Below are 20,286 nucleotides of genomic sequence, written 5' to 3'. Positions count from 1 at the left end.
AGAACGAGAGCCCCAAAACCTCCACCAGTGTTGGCTGCTTGTAAAGGACTGTCAGTTACTGCAACCTTCTATTGGGCCAAAGGGAAGCAGCAGGATTCAACTTGGGGCCCAATAAAGGGCTATTCTTCCTGGAAATCGGCCCTCGCACATGGACTTGAATGCACTCCGGCGCTAATCTTTCGAGCTGTGGGAGCCCACTCTATATTCACAGGCTGTGCCACCCCAGAGGGCACCACACTGCATGCTGATGCATTTACACACACTACCAGGCTAATGCTAAAGCTAACAGGGTTAATGCTAATGTCATGACATCTCTGATTGCTTTCTCTTGCTCTCCGTCTCACACTAAATGTTTGAGACAGTAGCCTATTCATCATACTTGTATTATACCTCTGGTTAGACCTGTAACAGAATTGAATTTGTTATTGTTGGTTTATATGTAGCAGGTCAATTGTCTGCTTCTTGACATCAAGTTTAAGCGGACGAAATGACAAAAAAGAGCAATGCTTTATTCTACGGTTTTATGCAATTGCCAGAAGTATTACATTTGGACTAATTGAAGGGAAATGGAGACGGTGTATAATTAGTACTCATCCTATTAACTGGATTTAATCCAGTTAACTGGAAGCATAATCAGGAATTTGTCGGGGACTGGAGAACAACGCAGCTGAACATGACAGACCGGAAATTGGCATCAGATTCAACATATGTTGTATAAAAGTAAAGTCTATTATAATGATTGGTGGTTTAAATAATTTGGCCTCCAAAATCAAATAAATGCATTTTTTTTACTTATTGTGGACTTTATTGCAAAGTTTGAGGAAAATCCCTCAAAGCGTTCATGAGATATTGCGCTCACAAGAGTGGCCCAAACTGACGCACGGACAACACGAAAACATCATCTCACCGGCCTTTGGATATTACGGTGGCGCTGAGCATTCACCAAATAAAAAAAAGTTTCACAGCTAATGTAGCCGTTAGCACACTCAAGATCTCGTAATTACGAGATAAAGATCTTGTAATTACGAGATAAGGATCGTGTGAGCCTAACATGGCTCCTTGAGCAGAAATTGCCTGCCTATGGACCTCTAAGCTGTCACTAGCAGCACTAGTGGGGTCCGCTGTGCCCTGCATTGGGCTGCTCATTCTGTGAGGACTGGGGGGAGGGGGGATTTGGGACACAGGTGCGGACCAAGGGGTTTCTAAAAGTTATCCCCAGAGGGATAACCACTGAATCACTAAAGCGAAGAAGGGGAGGGGGAGAAAGCAAAAAGCCACACAGGCTACTTTAAAATACCAAACTAAAGTGAGAACAAAATCATCACTGCCAAGCAGCTGAATGGACAGACAAACACTTCAACAATTATTATCTCTTAAACTCAGAGGGCACTAGGATACAACCTCTCACTACCTCTTAAGGTGAGACAATGAGCAGCACAGAGCACTGTGGTCTCAGGGCATATATAATCTCTTCACACCTGGGTTCAATCAGCCAATCAGTGCACACACACCTGATTGCAGTGAGGAAATCAGTCACCATTCTCACGGAGGCGAAAGATTCCGTGGACTCACAGGGCTGAAATCTACCGTTTCCTCACAAACATTCAATGCTCTTCATCATATATTCCCTGAATATATGCTCTGAATAAACCTCAATGTACACTATCCACCCAACAAACAGCCAAGAGACAAAGTTGGTAACTAAAACAACTCAAAACAAATGTGACTGTCAAGAGAGTAAATTTCTGTTCAAAACTTGAGTCGTCAAACAAAACAACCCAAGTCAAGCACTGTTCTAGATCAAAGTCTTGTCACTTGATGTCTTGAACAACACAGATGCTCAACTGGAGACTGACACGATTGTGAGTTGAGGATCTGAATGTGTCTTTCCCTTCAGAATGACAAGACCGAACTACCAAGGATCGTTGTATAAAAATAAAGAACATTGATACAGAGAGAGACACTATCCCTGCGTTGCAAATCCAATACTGTTTCTTTTTACTACACTACATACTAAAGAACAGAAGAGTTTTAGAGCCACAGGAGAGAAAAAAAATCAGATAATGAAGTTATTTTTTTCATTATGTCGAGAAATTTCAAAAATAAAGACGGATACTCCAAAATGCAATTTCAGTTAGTGGGGCATTTATGTAATTTCAGCATACTATGATTGACGTGCATGTATTGGGACATCCTAAATCTTATTCTCGCATACTAAATAGTAGAGAAGTATGGCGTATTGGAACGCAGGGTAAATCTTCAAATGGATGAACAGGAATGTAAAATGATCACTAGTGAAATACTGCCCTCCTGTGGACAGACATTTAGAGAAAGATTTTTCTATGACCTTTCTGTTATACAACTGGCCACATCTATCACTCACATACCCAGTAATCAAGTCTTCACTAATGTAGCTGTTCTAATGCAAGAGGTGTTGGGTTGGTTTCCATCCATTCATCTCATGCCTAAACAGTTAGAAAGATATGCAACTCAAAGTCCTTGGCAATTTCTTTCAATAGTTTTGTATTTCAAATAAGCCTAAAATAAATCATAGGCATCATACAGTGATTGGCGGGCATTCTCCAACTTTAGATTAAATCTAATGAAGATTAACTTGGTCCAATGATGTTTTTCAAGCACCATAATCCCCATATGGGATCAGTCCTGCTTTAGCTTGCTGCAGGCATCAGCAATTTTAAGTCCTGCGAAGAAATTTGCCGTGTCGATGTATTAAACCTACTACTACAGCTCTCGAACATCTTGGGAGAAGCTTTTAAAATAGTGTATGATGAGCAAAGTGTAGTATGTAAAGAAACCCGTTGGAGGTTTTTTTGGGGGGAAGTTGTTCCTAATCCCAGTCCAGGGTCTAAGGACAAAGGGTGTCATATGCTGTACAGACTGTAAAGCACACTGAGGGAAATAGCTATCTGTGATTTTGGGCTGAAGTGTCCTTGAACATGGAATGTAATCATTGACCGCCCAGTGGCTATAGGTCAGACTGTGGTTGTGCTGGGCAGTGTCTAAGTGAACAGGGCGTTACAAATAGAAAATAAATCTGAAGCTGCAAAAAAATATACAGTATATACTGTACATATGTGTATATAATTGTTCCTAATCAGTTCTTTCTCTGGGGATGTACGGGAGAGTTCTACGGTCACAAGAGCGAAAACAAAAAAAGGAGGACGTTTTTTCTTTTTCATTATGCACACCAAAAAGTCAAATGTCGATAATAAAGTTGAAATATCATTTTGTGAATAAAGTAAACATTTCAAGAATAAACTCGACAGTTTAAGACTGCAGTAGAGAAATGTTGACAGATTTGAACTTCTGGGATCAATTCATCATGAAAAACATTATTAATACAGGCACTATGCATCTTTAATACAACCTCATTTTCACCTAAAAGAGATATCCTCAAAGCTGGACGAAAAACTTAATTGCTCTGTAATATTTTTTGGTTTGGTGTTGCGCTTATTGGACGGCCCCTGAGCCCTCAATTCGCCTGCTGCAAATACAGAGGAATGTTATTAGATGAGCTTAGAGTACATCTTGTTTCGGTAAAAAATAGGTTATAGCCCATTGCCTACCCTACGAGAATCGCAAAGATGCATCTTTTGGTATCAATCTTGATACCCCAATATAACCTAAGGTGCCATGAGGTAAATTCAGGTTGGGATGGCCTAAGGTGTTATACATCAGAAGCTTCTTTTGACAATCAAGCTGAAACAACTCCAAACATTTGCTTAACGCTGAACCTTTGAAAAAAACAATTAAATTAAAATTTAAAAACTGTGAAAAAGTCGAAGTGGACACTTGTGGGTGAAACACAACGAATCAGAACAGGACATGTCACACGGGGCCAGGACACACCATGCTGGGTCATGCTGCTCTGGGAGATTTATTAAGTGATTTTTCCTTTTTTTGTTTTTATTATGTTTTTCACTTGCGCTCCTGTCAGGAGAGTGGTAAATGGGACAGTCAAGCAGCAAGAGTCACAGTTCATCATCATCATCATCACTGTCATCCTCCTCAGCGTACCATAATAATAATTCATCATATAACTTTTTCCTCAAGCTAGAAAATAATTTACATCACATTGTTTTCACTGACTTTTTGAGACCACAAACATTCCAGCAAACACACTCTAGGATTAAGGGTGGGTAACAATCAGAAAAAAGCATGACTTTTTGCATAGTATTAAATGAACAAAAGACATTGAGTTCTTTATTTACAATTATTGTATAGATAAAAAAAAGGTCATAAAAACAAGATGAACACTTAAATCACTTATCCATAAATGGCTAAGTATGCCAAAAAAAAGTTTATCTGTTGGCATTTCTCTTTTTCTTTGTTCCACAAACTGCATGCTGCTAAATACAGTACATCGAGGCAGGTGAGAGTATATTGCAAGACGTATCATTGATATCATCATTCTCATTATCAATCAGCATCATCGGTAGTCGTCGTCAGCGACAACATAATTATTGGTTGTTTACAACACGTGTTATCATTTGGATGGAATCATCATGTTCTGAAGTGTTTCTGACAGGAGCGGCGATCGGTTACATACAGCCGAGTAGATGTGTCGGCTGTATAACACGTTGTGGTGCATGATGGGAGATGCAGTCAGGAAGTAGAGTTCCTGTTTTCACACCAGTCCGCATGAAGTCTCAGCCCTCAGTGGACTCATTGCTGTATTTACAAATACTTTTTTTACTTGTTGTCTTTGCTTCCTCTTAAAGCTGAATGTCCTCCCAGATGTAAAAGTGGTTTGAGAATGTTGGCTTAAGTCTTTAATTTTTTTTTTAATTATTATTATTGAAAATGCTGTTATGTTGTTTTGTTTTGTTCATTGTTTTTTTAATATTTTTTACAGACAAATAAACAAATAAATTGTCAAGTTAAAATGTTGGAAAGGAAAGAAATCAACATCATCAAAGCAGAATATCAGAATCCAGACAGTTTTTTTTTTCTAACTTAAATAAGACAAGATTTTATTCAAATGGACCATGTTACGTTTTTCAACACGCCTGAGCTGACTGGTAAAGCTTGTGCATCCTCTACAGATGGACAGATCAATAGGGAAATGACAGAGGAGGAGGATATAAAAAAAGAAAGAAAAACAGATGCTCGGATAAATGATTGTATATACTGTAGTAGTGTATAGGATTTTTTTTTAAGTAGAAAAACCATAAATGTTTTCAAGTTGCATAATGAGCCCATCAGGTCATGCTTGCCAATGACTTCGGTTAGTAATAGAAATACAATAGTACAGGCTAGTTAAGTGGCCTTGTCCCCTCTGAGTGCAATAAGACAGAGTAAGTGCCTTCTGTATGTAACTTCTCTCTGCTAATGTCTGATTGGTCAAAGCACAATAAATAGTTTACAACTAGTGAGTACAGTTTGAGATGCTAGAGTACTGTATATTCTGTGACGGCAGGAAGACAAGCTTGGTTAAAACACACAAAAGCACATCTAGAATTACACCACAGAAGTTTTCATTCATAACCAGATAGTGCAGAAAAGGATCGTCTTTTTTTATATATAGAAAAAGAGTCAAAGCAACATTCCATTTTTGTTGTAATTTGTAAGTTTTTTTTTTGTAGGTTTTTCCTTCTTTTTTTTGTCGATGTTAAAAATGCCAATAGCTTAGTAGGGCTGTATGTGTCCCTCTGCTAGAGGAAAAGGAAATCGATTCATTTAAAATTGAATAAAAGATGAACAGTACAATATATTCCAAACTTTAAACAAAATAAAAAAAAATAAAAATAATTCCGTGCGGCACAAATAAGCCAAATATGACTTAGCAGATTTCTATTATGACTGATTTGCAGCCTTTTTCGATGGTCACACATATTTTTAAAACATCATTTGAACAAGCAGGATTATCTAGAAGACAGTTCACTGTAAAGGTCCTGATATCAGCCTTTGACTCGAGCCCTGACCCCAGGCCACCGCTGAAGCACAGACAGAAAAATAAAGAACAATAAAAAAATAAAAATAAATTGAAGAAGTGAAAAAATAATGACATATTCCCCCTCTGTCACACAAAAGGAGGCCTCCCCCGCTTAGAAAAGGCAAGCCACTCCAACTTGATCCCTACAATCATATAGCATAATACTAAGATTCCACATTTACTACGTATCCCATTATATTTTGGTTTCTTTTTGTATTTGTCAATCCTAAAAATATCTACAATATTTGAAAAGATAGCAGGCATATTCCAGAACATGGTTTTTCAGTAATAACAAACATACCAACAACAGCTCTGGTCCTTTCTGAGCTCCGGCTTCGCCTATATCTCCTTTTTTAGAAACCAGGAAGTTTATCTCTACGAGGTTGTAAACAAATTACATTCTCTTTAAGACATAAATAAGTCAAAGTATTTTTGAGCCATTGAAGCAGGAACAAGGCAACATGCCGACAAACAAAGATAAACTCTCTCTAAATATATTTATATGTATTTATATTTATAGAATATATCCCATAAATGCTATCCTCATCAATATTATTTTGCGTTCCTCATTTCCGTTCAGGTGCAAAACTATACTGTGCAAGTTGAGCCCTTCCACCTTGTTACACATCTCTGTTTATGGATGAAAGAATTTTTTACAGTCGGGTACATGTTCATGCCACACACAGAAGAGGGAACTTTGAAAGGCCAGGAACTCAGAGAAGCTGTTTTTAAAATAGTAGTCCGCCCAGCGAGGCCTTAGCCCCATCACAATGAAATAAACTCCAATAAAATTAAAAACCCTTTTAAATAAAACTTGGGTAATGTACATTCATGCAGGAGTAACAATAATAATAATAATAACAATAATAATAATAATAATAATCAGAATGAGAATCAGAATAATAACAATGTTTTTCAATTTAATTTAAACTATTATCAGTATTGACAATGTAATTGTTGAGGAGAGGGAGTGTTTGGGGGGAGTTTAGAGTCTGTCCTGTTTTTGTGATTTTTACTCCTCAGCAGGTTCTCCCTCATGGTCCTCGCGGTGCCACTACAGACACAGTTCATACATATGTGCAGTCAGCGGCACGCTAATAGAGTACATGCTAACACGCATACTGTATATAGTCATACACACCACCACCACCACCACCACCGTACACCACCAGCCACAAAAGCAGGATGGCTATGTAGGTTTGTGTGGCTTTTGTTGCGCTTTTTTGATTGTATGTAAAGTTTGTTTTTCTTTTCACCTTGCAATTTACTTTAGATTTTTTTTCCATTTGGAGAGGAAGGGAAGGAGCTTTAAGAGCTAAAAGTTAAGGGGGAAAAGATGAGGATTTTAGCCACAGGACCAGTCCTGTGCATGAAGTAAATGGGGATTGTAAGGAACGGGGGGGAGGGGGGATAGGAGTTGATTTGGGGGAGGGTTGACAAGGTGTAAAGTTCCAGGTAAATGTGGAGGAATGTAGATAGGTTGCCCCCCACCTGGACTGCAAGAAAAACTAACATTAGATGATAAGAGCTGAGGGTATAGGGTCAGGGTTAGAGGCTGGTCTCCAGGCTGTGTAGAGGGCTGACGGGGCTGGCAGGGCTGGAGGAAGCAGCCGATTTACTGGTGTCGATGGTCAGATTGATGCCGCTGTCGATGGCGTTGTTGTTTTTGTTGGGGGACTGGGGCGGGCTGGAGAAGTCCCTCTTGCGGGTGGACTCTTCGTCCGTGTCGTCGATGAGGGGGATGCTGGGCGTGGAGTCTTCTATCCTAAACTCAGGGTGGGACATGAAGTTGTGGATGGAGGATCTGGAGTCGGGCTTCTCCAGGCCTTCATACAGGGAGCTACGGAATGCATTCACAACGCGGATCTGTTGTGGGGCAGAAAAAAATGGGAGAAAGGAGAAGAAAAAAACAATGAGAGGTGACACTATAGAGCTAATGGAAGGGTTGGAGCGACCCTCGGGATGAGAGGAAAGAGGGGAAGAGGGGAAGGAGGCATCTCAATAGAGGTGAAGAAGGAGGAGCAACAAGAGAAAAGGCAACTGCAGTCTGTGTTCTGCTTTCACAAGATGGCTACAGTTCACAAGTCACTCAGTTCTGTCGTGCACTAAGAAAAGCCGTGAGGAACACAATTGTATAAGAAAAAGGAAAAGAAAGAAAATCATACATTTCAAGGAAAACAAATACCAAGGCAACACAAACGCTCGTTGTAAGTATACGCTTTAGTCCAATGTGCTGTATACCTAGAAACAAGCCATGTTAATAAATGCAATGCTCACAGAAAAAAATCAAAAGGAGAATATCACATGCAAGTTTGGAGAAATCTTGTGGACGGAGGTCAGTGAGAAGGAAGGTGGTTAGATCTGAGATCCAATCAGGTGCTTTAAAAACTTCAGAGAAGTACATGTATACAGTACCTGAGCACAGTGTGTGGAAAGTATCCACACAGACTCTGTATGGTTCACACACACAACATAGGAATATAGCATAGGGTGGGTAGAGCATGGTCCCAAACAGGGCAATGGGTTTTTTTTTCAACAGGAGCATTGCACTGTAAAACTCACAAAAAAAAAAAAAAAACATATCCAAAATGACAAACCTGTGTCATTTGGAACAACGAGCGAAACACAGCAGGTTACGACATTATGAAACACAGGAAGTAAAAACAAAAGGTAAACACAAACTACATGCAACAAGACAACAGAACAGATGGACAGGTGGGAACCGGCACGCAGACAAAACATATGGATGTGAATAATGAAAATAATAAGTTTATTTGTCATTGTCTGACGGCGTGAGCACGTTCTCAACTCCATGCACGCCTAAGTAAACACTCAAGTACAGGTTCCAAACCACTATGTGAACCTTTAATGTCAGAGTCAGATGTTTATTAATTGTAGGTGACTAGAAAGTGTCGCTTCTAGTGATGCAAGATTGAAAGAAACCCATCTTTAAACCGCGATCAGTGTACGAGAAATAAAAAATTTCCGCCTGTATTTGTTCTTTGTTTTTATTATCTCTTAAATGCAATTTCTAATGTCTAATCTTGATGTATTTTATGGCCCTGTAAAGCACTTTAATTTGCCTTGTGTCTGAATTGTGCTATATAAATAAACTTGCCTGGCCTGGCCTTCAATCAAAACCTGTTTTTACGATCTATTCAAAAAAGGTGACAGTTAAATAGACATTATTTGATGTTTTTACAGGACATTGACTCATGTCACAGAGCAGTAATATAAAAAGGGGTACCACCTCAATGTTCTTGTTAACATCATAAAACTACATCTGCAGGATTATGTGAAGATTTTGGTACGTTTTCAAGGATTTTGTTTGAGCTGTAGCCAAAAACATAATGTTATCCATCATACAAATGCTACGGGAAACTTATTATGAACAACACGGGCAAGATAATTTAGTACCGAATCGTTTTTAATTTAATCTTTACTCTACAGCATGCTCAAAATACGCCCATATCAAAATCCAAAGGTGACTTCAAATGCCCAACCAACAGAAACCAAAAGCATGTATATGCTTTTAATATAGGGCCGCTTCTATACTAGCTGTTCCAGAGAGAGCCATGTACAGTATAAGGAGACAAAACAGATAAGGAAAAATAAAGGAGAGAGGCCTGCCTGGATGAGTGCATGTGACAAGATGTCTGACAAGTAACACTGATGGGGTGTCAGAAAAGGGTGGTGGTGGGGGGGGGGGGGGGGGGGGGAGTTGATTTAACGTTGCTGCTGCAGAGGATCTATATCTGTAACTATGGCAACATGACAGTCAACTACACCGACAGCATGGAGCGACAAGACGGGATGAATTATTGGTACAGAGCTGCTTTATGGTGATTGTCCTGTCTCCTCCATTCCTGTTCAAACACCCTCAGCAGTCTTTACATCTGATTTGCATCAAGATTAGAGACACAGTGTGTGTGTGTGTTAGTATAAAAGAAGGAGACACCATTTCAGATCCCCATTTTGTAGGGATTTGTATAGTCTGCCACACGTACTATAGCTCCCTTTATATTTTCTAGTAATTGCAAATGATGTGTAAGCTGGATAACACGGCAGGTAGAAAATGGGCTCCGGCTCAATTCGGCGTGATTTGTCGACGAAATAGGACAGCATTGCAACTTATACTTGAATGTTTACCCAGTTCCTTGGTGAGTTGATAGGAATTAGTTCACACAATAAATGTCCGTCGAGACATAAAAATGGAAGGATGTGAGGATGGGTTGGTGGATGGAGGAGGGGGGGTGAGCAGAGGGAGACAAACTCACAACCTGAAATGTCACGCCGTGGGTATCACCCTTAGTCCTGCGCTCCTAGCACTCTGAGGAAACAAACACACATTGACTAATGAGAGGACAGTACACCCAATCATGGGAGGAGATATCAAGATGAATTTGAAATCCAATATGAACAGCAAAAAAAGACAGACGAGAGACAGAGAGAGAGAGAAAGAGACAGTGTGATAGAGTGAGAGAGAGATAGAGATAGAGAGAGAGAGAAAGTGATGGAGTGATAGAGAGAGAGGAAATGAAAAAAGCAGATAGCAAGAAAGAAAAACAAACAAAACAATCTGAATGTTTCAGAGATGCCAACCACCCCCCCAAAAAAATGTAGTCTGTCACGGTAATTCGTTTTTTAAGAACAATAAGTCAACAAGCCAGACAATGTGCTGAGGAGAATACAAAAATATATATATTTTTTTGTTTATGACATGATGGCACCCCTGAAGCAAAGAGAGAGCACAGAGAAGCAGACAGACAGAGTTCTGACTCACGGCCAGTAGTGGGAGGAGCGGTAGCAGCAGTAGTGCTTGTAGGAGAGGAAAGGGCATTGGACAGTGACACGTGACTAGGACTAGAAACATTGGTTACATCCTGCGTCTGGCTGGTAGTGGACGACTGGCGCCGCAGAGCCCCCGCCCCCTGAAAGGAGGTGCCACTCTTGAAGGTGTTGACTACATCAATCTGTGGGAGGAGAGCGGGACAGCAGAGGAACACAGAGGCTGCTCAAAGAGACATATACCAACATGGCAAACACACACACATAACACACGTCGACTGGCAAGATGAGTTTGGTGGGTTTAAGAGTCTCAATTATGATGTAATGAAGTGCGGGTGGGGACAGCTAAAGGTCAGGGTGTAGTATCCCCATCAATAAAAGGCTGCATTTGACACAAAGGTTTGGTTCAGTTAAATGACTTAAAAAACATATTCTATCTTAACCACAACTCAAAATGTATGTATCCAACCGGAAACAATGGGGTTGGATCGATTTTTAAATGGTGATGCTGATGACATAAAACGAATTCAACAGCAGTGTATCCTTCTAGAAACAATGTCTGTAACAGCCACTAGTGTAATAGTGTTTTCAGATTTCAATAAACACACATAATGAAATAACTTGCCAATAACTTAATAACTTTTTGCCCATTATGTATTACAGTAAATTCTTGCCAAAACATTATTGGGAAATATTTGTATAAAAAAGTTATAACGTTATTAAAAATCACCATAGTTTTCCAATAACAATAAAAGCCTGTATTCCTACTGTCTCTGAAGAATGTTTTAGCTGCCTCTGTGTGAAGCTGGTCCACAGTATCAGATTGTGGGACAGCTACACCCTGGCCCATTGGTGACACATTAGTGATATGAACTCAAATCCAACACACAAGTTAAACTGTCTTGAACATCACAGTGATAACGGTTTCCGTGACTACTTTATATCCGGTTGTATTTGACTCAGAGGTTTGACAGTCGATTTCCCACAAGTCCACACTGGTGATTGCCTCAGTCCAGTGAGAGAAGTCTTCATGTACCTGAATAGATCATCTTAAGATAGCACCACTTTAAACAAAAACATATGACATAGTAGCATTTCTTTGTCTTTAGGTAATGTCTAAGGTGGTGCAACGTAGTACTAAAAAATGTATCACAAAAAGATAAAAAGTCTAATAAAAAAGCCTTCACAAGAGAAATGTAATCTTAATTTCTCCTTATCTGACTAAATAAAACCGTACATTTTTATTGTTAAAGTAGGTATGAGGGACTTTTAAATATTTCTGTTACAGTCAAATGTTTCCTCTGATGATCATAAATTACAATGAACATCAAGCAAGACCATCAGTGGGAAGAACGCTATTTTTATATAGTTTTTCTTAATGCCTTTGTCCGAGTACGCTCATCCAGGAAAAAAACAGCTGGAGTTGTAAAAGCAGTACCGCTTTTGTCCAGACGGGCCGCTAGAATTAACACAAACTATAAGTTCCTCAGGAGCCATTTTGCATTGAAAGGGGTAGGATTAAATAAGTGTATACTTCTTCCTGCTCCTTTTCAGGCATATTTATTGTATTTCCATGCTTTTCATTTTGTTTTGTATGTGGATGTCTGAAATAAACAAAATCAAATCAAAAAATCAAAAAAATCAAAATTCAAAAAAAAAAAAATTTTAAGAAATGATATGAAAGTCTTCTTGGGATTAGTCCTACTAACTAAACTAAACTATACATCCATATTTTCCCTTCTTTTCGGACAGTATCAATCCGGGCCGAATCTCTCTCTGTGAAACGAAAAAACACCAAAATGTCAACCCGCGTCCTCACCTGAGTCTGAATGCGGTTGAGTCCTCTGAACCAGAGTATCTGTCCTCTCCTCAGCTCCCTCTCCGCGTGGTCGATCTCCTCGTTGTCATCATTCATCTCCTCCTCCGGCGACTCGTCCTTCTGCGTTAACTGGCCCGCCCGCCGCAAGAAGCGCAACTTGCTGTTGGGTACGCTGGCGATCACCTAACACATAGAGAAGACAGAGCACTGGGTCAAAACTAGGGGAAAATGACAAGCTTACAGTGTTTGATTCGATTTTGTATTTATCATGAGCAATCAACATTATTTATAAATCTGATAAAACACATAAATAGAAAGCCGATTCTATCAAAGAACAAAAAATGGAAACTTTCTAGATGGAGCTTGCAGAAACTTAATGCTTATATATCCCTACTTTACAGTATCATGTTAAGAATAAACATCTACAGTTTATATAGCATTTTTAAATGAAGGTCACACAACAAACAACAAACATACAACAATACAACAACATACACAGTAGAGATACACAGAGGATGAGTGAAATATGGCCTGCTAGAATGAATGCAAGAAAAACAAGAGCCACGGGAAAAAATAGAAAGACAGCGAAACAGATGAGTTGTCACGTTACCTGTCCCCAGACCAGTTCTGACAGCCCAAGGAAAACACACCACATCCACTTCTCCAGGTCCAGAGGTTGACAGCTGAATGGCTTCCCTCCAAACTGCACTATCGCAACCTGCACAGAGCAAAGCACAAGCCACACAATTATATAATATATTAAGACTTTCACTCACAAATAAGAAAAAAATGTTAATTGTTAAATTTAACATTTTAAAAGCCATACGTCAGGAAATAATCAAGTGTTTGCCAGTATCTATCTAGTACTGCATTGTGCTCTTTATTTGGGTTCGAGATGATATTGAATCAAAATCAACTGAAAAAAATAACATAACAGAAATATATTTATTAGAATTTGCATGCATACCTGCAGAAGAAAGGTGCCAAAAACAATGGAGCAGAAGATGGGGTTCCTGAAGATCCCATCGAAGACGTTCCTCTCCCCGTGGATCTTGCGGGCGTTGATCTCGTTGAAGAGCTGCATCATGACGAAGGCGTTGAAGATGATGGTGTAGTGTTCGGAGGGAGGGGCGTGTAGGGGGGCGTTACGGCCGCTGTCAATGTCAAATATCACCTCACCTACAAGACGGGAAACATAGACAATTATCCTTAGGTGATTCTCTTTGAACTAGTTGTCTCATTAAAATGTGGAACTTATTAAAGGGTGCTCCGAGGAACTTTCAGTTTGTGTTAATGCTTGCACCCTCTTTGGATAAAAGCGGTTGTGTTTCTACTACGCCAGCTACGTATAGTTGCTGGGTAAGTGTACCCATGACAGAGGCATTAAGAAAGACTATACAAAAATAGCATTCTTTGCACTGATGGTCTCATTTGCTGTTACATGTAATTTATGATCATCAGGAAAAATTAGACTGTTTCAGAAATATTTGAAAGTTCCTCGTAGCACCTTTTACTTATCTACTTAGTCAAACTATGTGTCGATGATTATGATCGTGTTTGAGTGTGTGTGTGTGTGGTTTTTCAGGCACAGCAAAGCAAATTTTGTTGTAATACATTTGCCATGACAAAAAAGTGTATTCTATTATTTTAACTGTTGGGTGTTCCACAGAGCAAAACTACAGCGTGTACCAGCGAATAGCAGCGTGAAAATGATGATGAGCTGAAAGACTCCATGTCCCAGGATGTTCTTAGTCATAGTGCTGGAGATGAGCGCCTTGTTTCGACCGTACGGCCTACGCTTCAGCAGCGACTCTGTGGGAGGCTCCGTCGCCAGGGCCAGGGAGGCAAAGGTATCCATGATCAGGTTCACCCACAACATCTGCACTGCCTTCAGGGGAGAGTCCTGGAGGAAAAAAAGGCCAATAGAAAAAGGCCATTAAGAACCAATAACTTCGATACAACCATGGGTGTTATGTAGCCAATAAACAGTAATTACTTTAGTATTGCACTCAATGAATTACAGAATGCGGACTAGTGTATGTGATAGCCCAATCTAAACGCTGGTGTTGTTTCTGGTTTGAAAGAACTTTAGAGGCACTGTGACTCAAGGACAGGTACACCCCAATATGACATCCCCAAAGCATGAAAACACACACACACACACACAAACACACACACACACACACACACACACACACACACACACACACACACACACACACTCGCACAGACACCCCTCTGACCTGTGTGATGCAGGCCCCAGTGAAAGCGACAATGACAGCCACCACGTTGACAGTAAGCTGGAACTGAAGGAACTTGGAGATGCTGTCGTAAACGTTCCGACCCCACATCACTGCCTTGACAATACTGCTGAAGTTATCATCAGTCAGAATGATATCTGACGCCTCCTTGGCCACATCTGTGCCAGCAATACCCTGGAAGAGTACAGAGAAGGTGCAGTTAGTGTTTGTTTGTACACAACTATAGTTCCCGCCCGGCCTTTAAGGCACACTGCACTACAGCACTTTATTCTGATGTTCTTGAACATACTTTAACTTGGATTATTTTAACATGGACTATACTAGCACTTTATAATGCACTATTAAGTATGCCTTTTTTCACATTATGTTTGTTACAGTAATTTATGTGAGTCATGTCTATGTGTTTCCCTTCCGGGACAGGCTTTGAATTGAATTGAATTGATATTAAATCTGCTGGACATCTATACTATCCTACTGTACTTATCCTTAATTTACCACGTGCAGTTTGGAAGAAATCTGTTTAATTCAACTCTGCAGCCATTAGACAACTGGACTCTGGGAACAAGTAAGCTCTTATGACAGTAATTAAGGGGCCAACATGTTTGTTAATGACGGGAGGCTCCATATTAAGAGGGAGGAGGAGGACACACTCCCTGATACGCTGTCATTTTTTGTGGGTTATAGGAGATGAGTGGCAGGATGCAGTACATCCTAAATGTATTTTAAACAACGTCATGCTTGATAGCGGTGATAGGGAAAAATGCTACATGTGAGGACTTTTGGGAGGGTGTTCCAATCAATCAACCGATGTAGGGGAATTCAAAAAATCTTGCACTACCAGAGTTAGAAAACTTCACAGGATACCTTCAACTACTAGCAACAGTATGACTACATAAGACAAACCTCTGTCAAACTCTGGTCTGTTGTAAGATCTGCTGCAGAGTGCGGGAAAAGTAGGGAAGCTTTCAGAGGTCAAAGTTCAGAGCTAAAAGTGATTGCTAACTGGTTGAAAAATGTATGGAGTAGGAAGTAGTACACCTAATACATACTCCCACAAACACACTTGGGAAAAAAGAGACCAAGCCTAAACAATATCAACAATTGCTTCACTTAGTATGTCTTGAATAAAAATAAATATTTACCAATGACCCCCTTTTTTTAATCTAATTAACAGTGATAAGTAACAACGTAGTTACTTCCTGACAAAAAAAGGTTAGTAACCTAGAACTGTTATTGAAAATTATATTATTTGTGAGGTCAACAAATAGAGAACAGCACAACTGTTCAACAAAGAGCTCTAAATTGCGAGGACAAAGTAATCAGTATTGTTTATTTGAGTTTTTAGTAGTAAACTATAGTCTGATAAATATAATCTACTGCAGATAAATTGTTTGAGCTCAGAAATCCACCAGGGGGAGCTCCTAATCTACACAGCTGAAGGCAGAGTGCCTCAGAAAAAAATAAAACTAAATACTGCAGAGGTGAACATGATGTCTGCATGTGTTGACTGGGGTTCAGTTTCAAAGGACAGCAGTAGCAGGCTAGAAGAGATACAAACAGAAAGAAGGAAATAGGGTTTGCTCACCATGGCGAAACCGACATCAGCTTTCTTTAGTGCAGGTCCGTCATTGGTCCCATCTCCTGTCACAGCCACCACCTGCCTTTGGCCCACACTGGTGCTGTCGATGATGCCTGTCACACACACACACACACACACACACACACACACACACACACACACACACAGACACACACACACACACACACACACGTACACGTACACGTACACGTACACGTACACGTACACAGACACAGACACAGACACACACACACACACACACACACACACACACACAAACACACACAGACATTAACAAAGCAGCACATGCAGAAGTGCACATACATTGAATAACAAACTTATGTGATATTGTGAAAAATGCAACCAGTTCACCTTTGACGAGCGTGTGTTTGTCGGTTGGGGAAGATCTGGCCAGAACTCTGAGTTTAGGCCAAACCTTGTCCATAAGCTCCTGCTCCACCTGGACACACACACACACACACACACACACACACACACACACACACACACACACACACACACACACACACACACAAACATAAAATAAAAACAGGTGGTTTTGGTCAAGGCTTATGGAGGTATATCCAATACATATACAGTATATATCTTGTGAGCTCAGCCTCTGTCACTCTGACAATAGTGACTGTACCTCTCCTTTCTCATTGCGAATCCTCCTGTTGAACTCTTTCCCATCGATACAGATGAAGTCCTCTCCCGGGTGGATGATACCGCACTTGATGGCTATGGCCCGGGCTGTGTTAATGTTATCTCCTGTCACCATCCGTACTGTGATGCCTGCACGCTGGCACTTCATGATAGCATCGGGCACCTGAAGAGTGATACGTATTAAACACATGCACAAACTGACTCAAGGAATATTTAGAAGGATATTAATATAGATAGTGTACACATAAATGTACTTAAACCTGCAATAACTGCTTCTCATGGCCACTTAGGGGCAGTAGAAACAAGCTGAACACGTTTATATATAACCTTCATATTATCACCTTCTATCTAAGTAATAATAACTAATAACGTTCACTTTTCCACATTCTTCAGATTTCAACAACAATCAATGCAACTGTATTAGAGGCGTTAGTCTGGACCGAAACGACAACATTTGCTGACTGGAAAACCGGAAAGAAAATGCTGAGAAATGCTATAAAGTGTTCATAGAAACAAAGAGATCAGCAGAGTTCAGAGGAATAGTTCTCTTTGTCACTTCAAGCTTCCACTTTTGATCCATTATTATTATACAAATATGATTACTAGCCAAAGGACCAGTACTGCTCTGTGTGACAGAAAAAACACAAATACAGTTACAAATATACAAAACAATCCTAATCCCATTATGATTGTAAAACAGCAGTATTCCAATGCCTTTGGTCTTTTTAGTATTAATGAGATATGAAATGAGGCATCTTATCTGAGCTATTTCCCCTCAAGGTAGTAGGTTAACTATTGGAGATATTACTGTATTGAGATTCATATGTGGTAGGACCAGCAAAGTATTAATTCTGAAACACATAATCTTTTCTCGACAAAGGTCAATGTGGGCGAGCACTGCTCACCAAGCCCACACATAAACAAATGTGTGCACATACAGTTAAGAGCAACTCCCATGCATTTGCCTGGAACTCTCTTTTATGCAATAGTATGCATACTTTCCACTCACATTCACATACACTTGGGCATATTGCAAATGCACATGTGGGCATACTTGTGCTCTCACACACACCCACCCACACACACACACACACAAACACAACCACAACCACACACCCAACCACCCACGCACCAACACACACACACACACACACACACACACACACACACACACACACACACACACACACACACACACACACACACACACACACACACACACACACACAGGTAAAGGACAACATAGGCTTGAAAACCAAATGAATCCACCAACGCAATGTGTAAACATATTGGACATTAACTGCTTAACATGCAGCTTCAATTGTTCAATTGTAAAAGAGAGAATATGTTAGTTATAGTCTGACTTTAAATATTGGAAGGGCAATGCTTTAAACTTAACTTAAGAGGGGAAAATCAACTAGATAAGGTGTGAAAAAATACAATCTTGCCATGTTTTCTTTTTCCCTATTACACAAAATGCTAAATACTAAATAGAAAAATGTCATTTGCACCAATTTCCCATTGAGGAGAAGGTCAAGCAGGCTAAATGTATTCTGACAACAATATTATTCCCAAACAGGCACTCAGAGGCCTATTAGCATCAGTATTCATACATGAACTGGGTTGGTAATTTGTCATAATGGTAAACACAGATAGTACAAGGAGCACAAGAGCGACAGTTATTCATTTGGAGTCAAGTTTAAGTAATAAGATCTGAAGCTCTTGCAGTAAATATGGTGGCAATAGGGCAAGTCAATACATCCTGCGTCCTCTGCTCTCACACATTCATTGTTGTCAAGATATCAAGTTCCCTTCTGCCTTTCTATCATCCCTGCTGTCTGTTTTATCATTGGATCCCCACTGCTGTAGTTGACCGGTCACTCGAACGAGGCGGTGGAGAGCTTATTAAAAATACAATCTGGCTCGGCAGAGGAGAAGACGGTAGGAGGCTATTAGTAGGTGAATCTGGCGACCCTCTCGTTATCCTCAGTTTCTCTCTTTACATGTCTTTACATTCCTGGGGTCCAATCTTTCTCTACCTCTATCATTCCCTCTTATATTTCCAATGTTTAATTTTTTTCCCCCTCTCTCATTGTCCTTTTCCCCTCTCTTGTCTCCCTGGGGAGCAACCCTATGGAAAAGCTAGTTCTTAAAAGAATATTGCATTCTGGGGGAAGAAATTGGAGACTAATAAACAAACCACATACATAACCACCCTGTGTGACCTTTGGAGCAGAGCAGAAAGTCATCTCATTTGGAATATTAGTCAGTCCCCCCAAAGGGACTCTGTGTTACTGAAGTGAATTGGTGTTCGGGCACTGCTTTTTCCACACCAGTTATGGAAAATGCCATGATGTTAATTGATTTCTGTCGTGGAACGAAAAGGGAAAATGCAGCAAATGGCTCAGATTGGAACGATGCAGGGGCCCTACTAAAGGCCAAGACTGTGAAATAATAAATCACAATTGTTATTGTATATGTCAGATATACAAAATGATGCCTTATTTTCTCATTTGTATTGTATGAAAAAATAGTAGTTTGCTAACATATACCACCTTAAAGAGGACCTATGATACTTTTCGACTTTTATGACCTATAAACGTTGTTATAATGATTTATAGTCATGTTTAACCATACTAGAGTATCAAATAATTACGTACATGCATTTCGACGTATTCCCTGCTGACCGTCTGGGGTGGCTATGCAGAGCACTAAACACTATGGCAGCCGGTCGAGCCAAACTCGTTCAAATTTCCGGATTGTTACTGTCACGCTCGGGTCGTTTCTGTCATGTTTCCATGTATGGTAATGCTGCCGCTCAGGCAAGCTCCGGCTGCATGCCCCCACCTTCCTGAAAATTTCCCGCCGCTGGAAGGAAGGTAACCAATCACAACGGAGTGGGGTTTGCAGCAGGGGGGGAGGGGCGGAGAAGCTCAAAGCAGTGTGTAGAGAGAGACTGCTGTGCTCGCTAGGGTAAGAGGAAGAGTGTCCCGAAAATCTACATAGTTTTTTGTGATGTGATTCGTGTCAGGTTGCTCTATAGCAGTTTTTAACAAGAAATGACACTGTGATACTAAAGGGATTTCCTCTTTAGCTTTTCTAGCTGTACCTAAGATTGTTTGATTATTCATTTTAAGGGCGATGGTTTGCGTTTCTCCACATTTCCTCTCTGTACTTACTTATTTAATCTACAGTTGGTCTGTTGAGTTTCTTACAT

At 40.1% G+C, this 20,286-nt stretch overlaps 1 protein-coding gene across 11 annotated transcripts in view; it reads right to left on the bottom strand.

Moving 5' to 3' along the window:
• Positions 1 to 7,504: 7,504 nt before the first annotated feature.
• The window catches only part of atp2b2 (ATPase plasma membrane Ca2+ transporting 2), a gene marked incomplete at both ends in the record, with an annotated part of 61,800 nt that continues 49,018 nt past the window's right edge, over positions 7,505 to 20,286 (bottom strand). For 10 of the 11 annotated variants that reach the window (XM_080026048.1, XM_080026052.1, XM_080026053.1 and 7 more), the window contains 9 exons: positions 7,505 to 7,822; positions 12,564 to 12,746; positions 13,174 to 13,281; positions 13,531 to 13,742; positions 14,253 to 14,466; positions 14,807 to 14,998; positions 16,410 to 16,516; positions 16,776 to 16,863; positions 17,053 to 17,232. In XM_080026048.1, coding sequence (XP_079882174.1) covers positions 7,505 to 7,822; positions 12,564 to 12,746; positions 13,174 to 13,281; positions 13,531 to 13,742; positions 14,253 to 14,466; positions 14,807 to 14,998; positions 16,410 to 16,516; positions 16,776 to 16,863; positions 17,053 to 17,232 — 1,602 coding nt within the window. Of the gene's footprint in view, positions 7,823 to 10,836; positions 10,930 to 12,563; positions 12,747 to 13,173; positions 13,282 to 13,530; positions 13,743 to 14,252; positions 14,467 to 14,806; positions 14,999 to 16,409; positions 16,517 to 16,775; positions 16,864 to 17,052; positions 17,233 to 20,286 lie in introns of all 11 variants that reach the window. The other variant, XM_080026056.1, reaches the window with a different exon arrangement.

Source organism: Ammodytes marinus, assembly GCF_949987685.1.
Source record: "Ammodytes marinus genome assembly, chromosome: 4".
Lineage (NCBI taxonomy): Eukaryota > Metazoa > Chordata > Actinopteri > Uranoscopiformes > Ammodytidae > Ammodytes > Ammodytes marinus.
Note: the sequence above shows the minus strand (reverse complement) of the source record. Positions and strands in the feature narration are given on the sequence as shown.